Below are 12235 nucleotides of genomic sequence, written 5' to 3' on the forward strand. Positions count from 1 at the left end.
TTTATAGGAACTCATTGTCATTCTATGTGTCCTCTCCTGGCTCCTCCCCAAGCCTCTTTCTCCATAGTCCTACTGCCTTCCCATCCAGCTTCTTATGCTGAACCCTTTTCCTTCAGTTTCCTTAAGATTCAAGGTGAGTTAGGGGTAAATGTCCAACTTGGAGACCCCTTCAGCTGCCTCCCGAGTGGTTAGGTCTCGTCTGGCCAGGCCATCTTTCTCTCCTCCTTGCCTCATAGTATCTAAGTGACCCTAGACACTTACCAGGCAATTGCTAGGCAGAACCTCCATCCCCTCCTCCCTTCGTCTCCCATCACCCTGCTCCTCCCCTTGGCCTAGAGCCTCAACTCCTGCAGTCTAACTCTGTTGGCCAGCAGAGGCCCTGTGACGTGGAGAAAAATCAATCTGGCCAGTTTCTAGGTGGTTCTGTCCAGGGGCTGCAGCAGGAGTCTGACCTGAGGGGAGGAAGGACACAGAATCTCTAGCCTTGGCTCTTTTTTTTTTTTTTCCCAGGGAAGGGAGAGAAACAGAAGGGCCTGAGAAAGGGGCTGGGGTGTTGGGACTCTGTCCAACAGTGCTGAGACAGGAAACACACTCACATAGGTGCCTAAACCTGCCTGAAGCCCAAATGCAGATGTCTGCTCTAGAGGTCCTTTCTCAAAGCCCCTCTGGCCTTACCCACCGCCATCATCACCCCTCCATCACTGCTTTCTGACTGCCTTTCTCTTGCAAAATTACTCTTGCCCACCTCCATCCCAGCCCCAACCTATGAGGCAAAAATGAGAATTTTACCTGCTTTTGAATTCTGATAGGCCAGAATAGGAGTTTTTCTTCCTTCCAACTGGGGACCTATTGTGTATGTTGGGGAGAGAGTAGAGTGCACCTTTGGATGTAGAAGGGGAAGGGAAGAGCCAGACGTCCCTTGACCCTCCTCTCTGAAAAAATGGGACCTGGACACCCACCTCCATAGGGGTGCAGGCAGCTGCCCTTGAAGGCTGAGTGGGCTGGGAATCTTTGCGAGGGTTGTGGGGAGAGGGGAGGAGAGGTGTGCTCCCAATTTGGAGAGAGGACTGTGATTCGGGTGAAGGATGCCTTGGAATAAAGGAGGTGTAAGCACTATTGACTCTCTTCCCCGGACAGTAGACAGGCCCACCTCGGATCCCTTAGCCCTTCCAGGGGGGTGGAGTCCGAGCGAGGGACAGACGGGTCTGGGATCCAGGGGGTGGGACGCAGTGAGTGACTGGGGTGGGGATGGGGTGAGGACAGATAATCTCCGAGGGTTAGGGGTGGGGAGAGGAGGCAAGAAAAGAGCAGAGGTGCCGCGGTTCGGCGGTGGGCGCCGCGGAGTGGCAGCCCCCAGCGAAGGAAGCCCCGCCCCGCTCCTCCATCGCCGCCCCGCCCAGGCCCGCAGCGCCGCGCTGCAGCGCAAGGGGCGGAGAGGCAGAGCGCCGAGAGAGGACCAGACTGCCAGGTCGCCCGCATCCTGGTGCCGCAGGAGCGAGGAAGCGCGCCTCGGCCTTGTTCCCCAGCCTTCGTCCAGGCGCCCGCCGCGCCTTTCTGAGCCCCAGAGACCGAGCACCTGTCCTCCGCCTGGGCCTCAGCTGAGCCCCTCTCCCCCGGAGCACATACGACCCCTGCAGCAGCAGAAGTGCCCCAGCCCCACGCCGGCGACCACCATGGCCGAGACCAACAACGAATGTAGCATCAAGGTGCTCTGCCGATTTCGGCCCCTAAACCAGGCCGAGATTCTGCGGGGCGACAAGTTCATCCCCATTTTCCAAGGGGACGACAGCGTCGTTATTGGGGTGAGTGCCGCCCCTGGAGGGAATTTCGGAGAGGGGGCGGGAGGCTGAATCTTTTCCCCTACCGAGCCTCAGCCCCTGCCTGTCTCTGCGCCCTCTCTCCATCGCTCATCCTCCATCCTTTTCGCCGCAGCCCCTCCTCTCCCTGCATCAGGATGGCTGGGTGTGGCCTGGCCAGGCCGGCGGCCGAGTCTCTGCAGAGCGAGAGGGGGCTACTTTCCCGCGATCAGGGGACCGGATTCCCGTTTGCTGCTCTCTGCAGCGTCCCCACCCCTAGAGCCAGTCCCATGTTTTTCTGATGTTTTCCTTCTTCCCTAGGGAAAGCGCATCTTCCCTTTGTTATTGGCTTAGATCTCTACCCCCACCTCCCAGGAAGGGGGACACTAATGGATGGGCTAGATGAGAGGTGGGCAGTCCAGGGTCTCTGCGGAGGTATAAATGAGAGTGGACTCTAGGATCAAGGCCTCCATCATTCCCTGAAGTAGTTACAGCCTGGACTTGGGGGGAGGGCACAGGTCTGATGAAGGGTTTTCAGAGAAAGAAATATGTTGGTGCCACACCCAGTTTGGTGGGGGAGCCTCTGGGTCCTAAGGAAATGTCTGCCTTTCCCTCCCAGGTACAGTAGGAAGAGGATTTCAGACCCCCCAACTCACCCTAACAAATAAAAATAACCAAATCCTGAGATCCTAACAAGTAGTTGCGTATTCATCCTTTCTCTTGATGATCCAATAAAAAGTAGCAAGCCATCTCCTCTACCTCATCATGACAGCCCTACCCATGGAAGAGGCCTTGTTAAGAAGGAGAACTAGTATTTACTGTGTACTTGTTACTTTACATATATTATTTAATCTTGAAAACAACACTCTGAAGAAGGTATTAATATTTCCACTTTACAGATGAGGAAATTGAGGCCCAAAGAAGTTGAATGACTTTCTCAAGGTCACACTGTTAATTCACGGATCTGAACCTAAATCTGTGACTCCAAAGCTCATGTCTTTCCTTCTGTATCACGTTGCCTCCACGGTTTTCTGTTCTGGACTTTTATCTGTGATGGCTCCAAAGGAATTCCTAGGGAATTCCTCACCTACCCCTCCTTTCCTAGATTGGTTGGGACTGTCAGGCTATGGGGTGAAAAGATCTGGGGTTGAGTCCAATAGGGAGTAGGGCTTAAGGGGTGCTGGGCCAGGAAACTGTAGCCAGTTTGAGAAGGGAGAGGCCCATATAAGGACCATCCTCAAGGTCAGGGGCACTTCTTATGTGTCTTTGGTCCACAGTGCTTGGCACAGGGCATGCTTGTTAAAAGAGTGAAGGGAAAAAAAGGGAGGGAGCCTGGGCCTTCTGAATCAGTGAGATTGGGACTTTGAGTAAACATGCCTTGGGAAGAGACTTGCTTACATGTCCTGTCCCTAAGGGCCCTAGTCCGTCACCAGGCTCTCTCACCCACACTATGGACTCAAATGGGTGCTTTCGCCCTGTGTGTGTGCTTATGTATGTGTGTGTTTGCCACATAGAGAGGGCCCCTGCTTCTCTTTGTCTCAGGGACGTTAGACCTTGCAGTCTGGTCAGTCTGGCCAGACTAAAATAATGCCTGGATCAACCCTCGGGGCCTCTTCTCTGAATAGTCTGGACAGTGGGCGTTAGCTGTGAGAGTTAGAGCTTGAGGGCCCCCTGAGACATAAAGGCTGAGAAATAGGAGAAAGGTAGTTATGGAGGAACAAATACACAAAAGGCGTCCACTTTTAAGGCTAGCTTCCTTGCTCTGGGTTTTTTAGGTAAATCTCAACCAACTCCTTTAGGCTCTCTGGGCCATCCAGCCTGGCATGGTGGGCGCAGGGCATGGGGTGATGTTGGGAGGAGTTGTGTTGATCTGTCCGATTTGCCCAGCTAAACAGGAGAGACATGGTGGAGGTTGGGAGGGAGGAGAGATGAAGAGAGGCCCAGGGCCCCCTGCCAATTCAGATTCTATCTTACTCCACAGCTGTTCCTTCCTTATCTGTTTTGCCTGATGTTTGCAGGGCTGTACCTTTGTCTCGCTCTGTATCTTCCCTTGCCCTAGCCCTTCCTGTCAAACTCTCCTGCCAAGATAAGTGCTTATGGGGGGGGCCATTTTGTCTCAGGCAGCATCCTTGGAGCTTGCCTTCCCAGCCTTTCTATTCATTTCTCATTCTGCAGGATGAGGGCTATAGGAGAAGTGATTTTGAGGAGTGCCTTGAGGGTCCCAACAAGGGAAAGAAATCTCCCATTCCCTTTCTTCTCTCTTCCTCTAGCTCCCTTTGGGGACCAGTGTGTGGGAAACTGAGGAATTCATGGAGCAAGCTGCTTCAGGATGTCTGGGAAGGTGAGGGAAGGATGAAGGTGGGAGAGGCTAATCTCTCCAAGCCCAACCCCTGCTCCTTTCTCTGATGGCTCTCCTCTCTGCACTGCGGCTAGCTCTGGGCTACAGAGTCCCTAATGTTCGTGGGCTTTTTCTGCTTGGCAAAATGTAGGAGAATAAGCTGGGAAGACAGCTCTGTGAGCCTTATCCACACCGCCCCCCCACGACTTCTCTCAGGAATCTGGGGGATGGAGCTGTGCCCAAGTTAATGGCCTGAGTCATAGTAGAAGGGTGTCTGGGTCACTGTCTGTGTGTGCTGTGCACCTTGTTTTGCTCTTTGGGTCACTCAGAATCCACTGTGACTTTTTAAGTGGACCCATTTAAGTGTCTCTCTGCCTTGGTCTTGGTGGGCAGAGTGCCTGCTGTCTGAGCTGTTGCATCTATACCAGACACGGGAGGGATGACAGTAGGGAAACAGATAGCCTCTCCGCTTCCCCCCCCAACTTCCTCTGTCTCTCCCCTTCCTTCCCTCCCTCCCTCCCTCCCTCATTCAAGTATCTACCACATTCTACTTCCCTTAGGTCTCCTGATGGTTAAGTGGGTTCTTAAGGAGGCAGAAAAGCAGGGTCACCAAGTACCTCATTTGGAAAAGCCAGGTTGGGACCTGCAGGATTATTGGAACAGGGTCAGTATTGTTTGAGGTGGCTCAGGATTCCTTTGATGTCTGAAGAGAGGGAGTAGTCTCCCCTTAGCCTTGGGCGAGTCTGTAAAGGAAAATGGAGAGGGGAGGTAATGTTCACTGTGGCCAGTGTCTCTCCAGCATTACCATGGTAACAATCCCCAGGGGTGTCACTATGGAAATCAGTCCTGGTGCTCTGAAGTTCAGCCTCTACCAAGTGCTTTAGCAAAGGTTGAAAAGGTTGGTCGTCTTTGGACCCCTGATCTTAGGCCCTCCCATTAGCTTTAGTCAGCACACACATTGGAAAACTCCAGAAAGTGCTGGGAAACACAGTTGGACAGGAGACAAGGTAGCTTGGAGTGGGTCAGAGGAGAACAGAGTCCTGGGTTAGGGGACTCTGAAGAGTAGCCCTCTGGAATAGGCACTGAGGAGCGCTTAGACTGCTGTGGGTGGAGACATAGTGGAGCTCAGAGGCATTCCTCGAAGGTGGAGGGTCTCCCTGAGTGTTTCTAACCTAACAGTCATTCTAGTCCCTGACGCTGTACTGAGTCACAGAGTCTTGGATTATTACCTGAAGGTAGAGATGGTGAGGGAGGCTCCTTGGAGAGGATGGGTGGGAGAACTGCATTCTTCTGAAAAAGGGGTTGAAGTTGCCAAAACGGAGTGATGAAGGGCTTTAGCTCTGTCCAGAAACATTTGGAGAAATGCCCACATGGAGGGGGGGCGGGTGGGGGAGGGGAAGGAAAAGCCACGACAAGGATCTGACTCAGTGTTGGCACGTCAGTTCTGGGGTCACTTTGGCAGTGTGGGTCTGGAATCAGATTGCTTGGGTTTGAAACCTTGCTCTACCATTTCTCAGTTGTTTGACTTTGGGAAAGCTACCTTACCTCTCTGAACCTCAGTTTTCACATCTATAAAATATAATAATAATAGTACCTACTTCCTACGATTGCTGTGAGCATTAAATGAGATAATGCATATAAACTGCTTAGCACAGTGACAGGCACATAGTAAACTCCCAATAAGCGTTAGATGTTATTATCATTTTATATGTGCTGTCTCCCCACAAGCTAGCCTTTGACACAACTGGGCAGTGGTTAACATTTTCCCCTCTTGCTGGTTGTTTCATCCAAACATCCAGGTCCCTAGTATCTTCTTGCTCTCTTCTTCCATCAATATCTGTGTTTCTTCAACAAATATTTACGAAGAGCATCCTGTGGGCCAGGGACTACGCTTGATGTTGGGGACTTAGAGGGAATCCCTGCCTTCAGGAAACACTTGGTCTACACAGTGATCCAGGCTGAAAAGTGGCCTGGGCAGAGTCCTGGGAGGGGGCATCAGAAATGGCTTTTGCTGGGGCTTCCCTGGTGGCGCAGTGGTTGAGAGTCCGCCTGCTGATGCAAGGGACACGGGTTCGTGCCCCGGTCTGGGAGGATCCCACATGCCGTGGAGCGGCTGGGCCCGTGAGCCGTGGCCGCTGGGCCTGCGCGTCCGGAGCCTGTGCTCTGCAACGGGAGAGGCCACAACAGTAAGAGGCCCGAGTACCGCAAAAAAAAAAAAAAAGAAAAGAAAAGAAATGGCTTTTGCTAACTGTACGTACACTTCCCCAGATTCTGATAAGAAATCCCCCACAATGTACTACAGTCTGACTTAGAATAAATATGTGTCATGAAAGATGTAAATAATGGTGATGCTTCCCATGTGAGTAGTCTAGAAGGGGAAAAAGTGGAAAACCACTGGTCTAGTTATTCTCATAAAAAGATCTGACAAAACGAATTCACCGTGGCTGTAATCAATAGAAAATTAAAAGACATTTGTACTTCAACAGATATAAAAATCTTAAGAAATGAACTAGATTTGGAACTCAAGGGCTCAACCGAGAGTAGGGCAGGGGTAGAAGGCCTTCCCAGAAACCCTAGAATTGTATCCATGGCTTTCTCTGCCCACGAGATTACTGAGTGCACCCATTTTTAGCTCTTGGATATTTTTTATCCTCATGGTTCCGAGAATGCCACCCTTCCTCCCTCTCTGGTCTCTTCCTCCCAGCCTAGGCTGAGGAAAAGGAGTTCCTCGGGCAATAATTGCCTTCAGCACTTGGAGAGCGCCCTCCATTTCATTGAGTCCACAGCACCCTCTGGAATCTTGTAACTGGGAGTGCTAGAGAGAGAGAGAGTTAATCCCCACGTTCCCAGAAGGGAAGAAGGGAGGGGCGAGGTTGGCTTGAGAGTTATGTTTAATCCCCTTTGGCTGCATGCCTGGCTTCAAGAAGCACGGATAGACATCATCGGTGGAGAAGAGGTGAGAGTCACTGGCCTGAGATGGACATGTTTTGTTTGCTTCTATTTCTTGGCCACTGGATGGGAGAAATATTGAGTTAGATTACAATTCAAGAATCAAGGTTCAATTATAGAATAAAACAAAATGAAAGAAAGATATTACCACTTAGAAGGAGAGGCGTCAAGGCCACTTAAAATCTGTTTATTGTAACACTGTATGATTTTATTCTGTGTAATAAGAATTTTATTCTTTGTACTGAAGTGTAATGATGAACAGTATAGATAAAAAGGGTGAAAAATTCACAAAAGTCCTATGAACAATTCATAAACTCACTCAAACCTTAAAAAAAATCAAGGTAGATTTTTCTTTAATAATTCTAAACATAATCATAATCTGATTACAACACTAATATATTTTAATTGTTGACAAAGTTGAAAACAAAGAAAAGCACATAGAAGAAACTAAAACTCGCTCAAAATCCGCCCCCCCAATACTGTTAACAATTTGATGTATTTGTTTCCAGTAGTTTTTTCCTGCATATATACATATAATAATTTTAATAAAAGTGTATCATAAACTATATTGTTTTGTAACGTATTTTTTCACCAACAAAATATCATGACTATTTCACCATCATTAAATATTTTACATAATTTTAGTTATTGAAAAAACTAAGTTAATTTTTTAATGTCTTACATGCACATGTGACAAAATTCAAATGATATAAAAAGATATACAATGAAAAGTAAACCTCCTTCCTACTCCTCTTTCCTAGCCACCCAGTTCCCCTTTCAGAAGGCAGCCTTATTGCCAGTTTCTTGTGGATCCTTCTAAAAGAATATCATACATTTACAAGCAAATACATATATACATGCATGCACTGTTTTTTTTACACAAATGATAGCGTACTATACATATTGTTCTGTACCTTGCTTTTTTTTTTTACTTAACAATGAGTCTTGGAGTTCCTTCTATATCAGCACAGAAATATCTATCTCATTCTTTTTAACAACTGTATAATTTGTTGTAGGGATATGCCATAATTTATTTAGCCAGGTCTCTATTGATGGATATGGATATTTAGGGTTGTTCTAATCATTTGCTATTACAAACAATTGAATGACCATATGTATATTTAAGGGCCCAGCCAGTGCAATGCATCATCAAACTATTTTTGGCCACTGCATGCATGTGAGATCTTAAGTCCCTGACCAGGGATCAAACCCATGCTCCCTGCAGTGGAAGCATGGGGCCTTAACCACTGGACCACCCTGGAAGTCCCATCGTCAAACTATTTTATTTTGGCCACTTTGATAGGTTAAAATGCTACTTCATAGTCTTAATATTCATTTCTCTTATAAACAATGAGGTTGCGCATAATTCATATTTTAAGAGCCATTATCACATCATTTTGTGATGTGATATTTTATGATAGCATTTTCTGAGGTATAATTTACATACAGTGAGTGCACAAATCTTATGCAAACAGCTGGATGAATTTTATAACATATTTTGACACCTATGTGACCACCACCCAGATTGAAATCTAGAGCATTTTGATAGCCCCTGAAAGCTCCCTTTTGCCCTCTTCCTATCAATATCACCCCAAGGCAACCGCTACTTTGACTTCTATCACTACAAATAAGTGTTGTTTATTCTTGAACTTTATATAAAAGGAATAATACAGTATGTACTCTTTGAGTTTCAGTTCTTTCACTCAACTCCTTTTTGAGATTTATTGGTATTCTATTATGACATCATTTTATTTTTTAATTAAAAAAATTTTTTTGGAGTATAATTGCTTTACACTGCTGTGTCAGTTTCTGCTGTACACCAAAGTGAATCAGCCATATGTATCCCGTCTTTTTTGGATTTCCTTGCCATTTAGGTCACCACAGAGCACCGAGTAGAGTTCCCTGTGCTATACAGTAGGTTCTCATTAGTTATCTATTTTATACATAGTAGTGTATACATGTATGACATCATTTTAAATAGCAGCAAAGAATAAAATATATGTACATGGCATAGTGCAATCAATTCCTTGTAGTAACCAGTCCCCTAAATGTAACTCCTTTCAGTTGTTTTCAATTTCTCATTATTATAAGCAGTGTTGATAATAAACATTCCTGTAGCTAAATATTTGCTACAAGTATTTCCCTAGTACAAATTCTTAGGAGTAGACTATCTGGGTCAATGGATATGTACAATCCAAGGCTTTTGATTATGCATTTTTGAATTGCCCCTTAAAAGTATGGATGTACTGTCCTACCAGAAAAGAATGAGCATGCTCCTTTCGAAGAAATTATACCCCCTTGAACCCTCATCTACACTGCATATTACAATTAAGTTTTTGTTTTCCAGTTTGATAGGTGAAAAATGATGTTACTGTTTTTTTCTTCAAAAATGTTGATCATCTTTATGTTTATTGAACATTTGTATTTCTTCTTCTGTTGTTAGCACCTAACTTGTCCATATTTTTCTGGTTAGTTTTGTCCTTTGTTACTTATTTATGAGAGTTCTTTAGGTAGTAAGAATATTAATATCTTTGATTAAAATTTTTTCTTATTTAAAAATTAATGTATTTTCATTTTGGAATAGTTTTAATCTAAATCAAAAAGAACAACAACAACAAAAAACTCCTAAAATCCCACTGTCCAAGGATAACTGCTGTTAACACGTTTTTCTATGCAAGCTATACATATATACATATATATAACTTTTTACAGACATGGAATAATCCTTCATATACTCTTTTGTGTGTGTGTTTTTATACTGCATACTATTTTAAAAACCACTTTTTTCTTAAAATTATTTTGTGCGTACCTTGTCATTACACATTTTTCTGTAACATCACCTATTCTATTTTCTTTTTTAATTTCAAAGCAATACGTTGTCATTGTAAAATATTTACATATCACAGGAAAAATGTAGTAAGCATAAGTTCCTGTCATTCTGCTCTCCAGTGATAACCACCATTAACAGATATATATACAGTCTTCCATATCTTTTTTCTCAGACTATTCTATCCATATGCTTTTTAAAAATGTATAATCACATTATACAAATTGTTTTTATTTTTTCAGATGATCGATCTTGGACATGTCCATATATGTAAACCAACCTTGCTCATTTTAATGGGGGTAGGTTATGGAGGTATCATAACCGATATCTTCTTGATGGATGTTTGAATTGTTTCTGGTTTTTCTTGGATACAAACGGCTGCAGTGAACATCCTTCTACACACATCTTTAAGTACTTAAGCAAAGTGTGCTACACACATAAAATAAATTCCTAGCATTGAAGTCGCTGGGACAGAGTATGACCAGCATGGACATTTAAATATTTAATAGAATTGTCCTCCAGAAAGCCTCTATCAGTTTACAGTACTCCCTTAGTTGTAGAGAGCACCTTCACAACTTCTTTCTCTTTGTGGATTCTGTTTTTTGGGCTTCAGAATCTTTCACCACAGACACCAGATAAATATTCCAGGTAGATATTTATCATAAGCCAGATTTAAAAAAAAATTTTAATGTTAAAAAATATTCATTAGTATAAATAATATTTTCCTTTTTGCAGAGAAGTAAAAAGAAGGAAACAAAATAATACACTATTGTCTCGCTCTCTTTGGCATTAAGAAAACGAGACAAAACAAAACACTTGTACATGGTTTAAAAATGTAAACTTTTCAGGATACAGACTGAAAAATGAAAGCCTCCTCTCTCCCAGTTTCTCTCCCCCAAATAACTACTGTTAATACTTTTATATATATCCTTCTGGAAAAAAATTCTACACGTTGATGCAATATTGTAGATATACCTAGACCTGCATCTTCAGCTTTAGCCAACTTTTATGATTTCTCTTTTTTTTTTTAACCGCAAAGACTGTTTATTTGACACCAATAGCATACATCTTAGTAAAAAGGAAACCAGGGATCACAATTTAATGTTGTTTGGGGGATTCTAAGATAAAATAATAAAATAAGTGGTTTTAACAGTGGAAAGAAAGAGACAAAACTATTACATGTATATGATTTCATACTTGGTAACTCAAAAGACTGAACAAAGAAGCTAATAACATTAATAAGATATTTTATAATGCGATTGGATAGAAAATGAATAAATTGAAGGACCTGTTATGTCCCAGGATCCAAAAATACACCTTATAATAAAGTATGACTTTCCTTAATTAGTTAAAACGTGTCTCCCAAACTCTGGTGTCCATAGATCTGAAGGTTTACATATCAGTTGAAGAAAGATGGATTCTAGTAAAATAATTTGACAACTAAGTCATAGTCTCTTTATACCGAATGACGGGAAAACACGACTGAGTAGTTTGTCACTTATGACGGAGAATAAGCATAGTCGCATTTAGTTTTACCAGAGATCTTCCCTTTAATATGACTAGATAGCAAATATATTCTGTTTGGCTCCCTGGGTTGTAAATATTTTGTATCTTTAGCATTCTTATCAGCACATGTGATTTATAACATGTTACCTGAATTAAACAAAGTACTTGGAGGTCTGAGTGACTTGCTTCACAGTTTCTCTTTACTTAAAGCTGCTTCCCTAAAGGGAGATCTATATTTCTTTTTTTTTAATTAATTAATTAATTAATTATTTTATTTTTGGCTGCATTGGGTCTTCGTTGCAGTGCACGGGCTTCTCATTGCGGTGGCTTCTCTTGTTGCAGAGCACGGGCTCTAGGCGCGCGGGCTTCAGTAGTTGTGGCTCACGGGCTCTAGAGCACAAGCTCAGTAGTTGTGGTGCACAGGCTTAGCTGCTCCGTAGCATATGGGATCTTCCCGGACCAGGGATCGAACCTGTGTACCCTGCATTGGCAGGTGTATCCTTAACCACTGTGCCACCAGGGAAGTCAGAGACCTATATTTCTGATTTCATATATTCTTTTCACAAAGAGAGCTTGTGTTAATATTTCCACAACAGCTCAGTAGTCTGTATTTGTGTATTTCATTTACACAATAGGCAACATACTATACATCTGTCCCTAACTTTGCATCTTTCACTGAATACATCTTCAACATCTCTTCATATCAGGACACATGGATATATTGAGGAAGATATTTTTTAACTTAGTGGTAGATTTTTTTGCGGTACGCTGGCCTCTCACTGTTGTGGCCTCTCCCGTTGCAGAGCACAGGCTCCAGAC

At 44.1% G+C, this 12235-nt stretch overlaps 1 protein-coding gene across 2 annotated transcripts in view; it reads left to right on the top strand.

Moving 5' to 3' along the window:
• The window catches only part of KIF5A (kinesin family member 5A), a 31774-nt gene that overhangs the window by 1650 nt on the left and 17889 nt on the right, over nucleotides 1–12235 (top strand). The window contains exon 1 of one of the 2 annotated variants that reach the window (XM_082637066.1): nucleotides 1365–1802. The exons of the other annotated variant lie outside the window; for it this stretch is intronic. Coding sequence (XP_082493192.1) covers nucleotides 1674–1802 — 129 coding nt within the window. The 5' untranslated portion in view covers nucleotides 1365–1673. Of the gene's footprint in view, nucleotides 1–1364; nucleotides 1803–12235 lie in introns of those variants that run through there. 2 annotated transcript variants of the gene reach the window in all.

Source organism: Mesoplodon mirus (genome assembly GCF_964341445.2).
Source record: "Mesoplodon mirus genome assembly, chromosome: 11".
NCBI lineage: Eukaryota > Metazoa > Chordata > Mammalia > Artiodactyla > Ziphiidae > Mesoplodon > Mesoplodon mirus.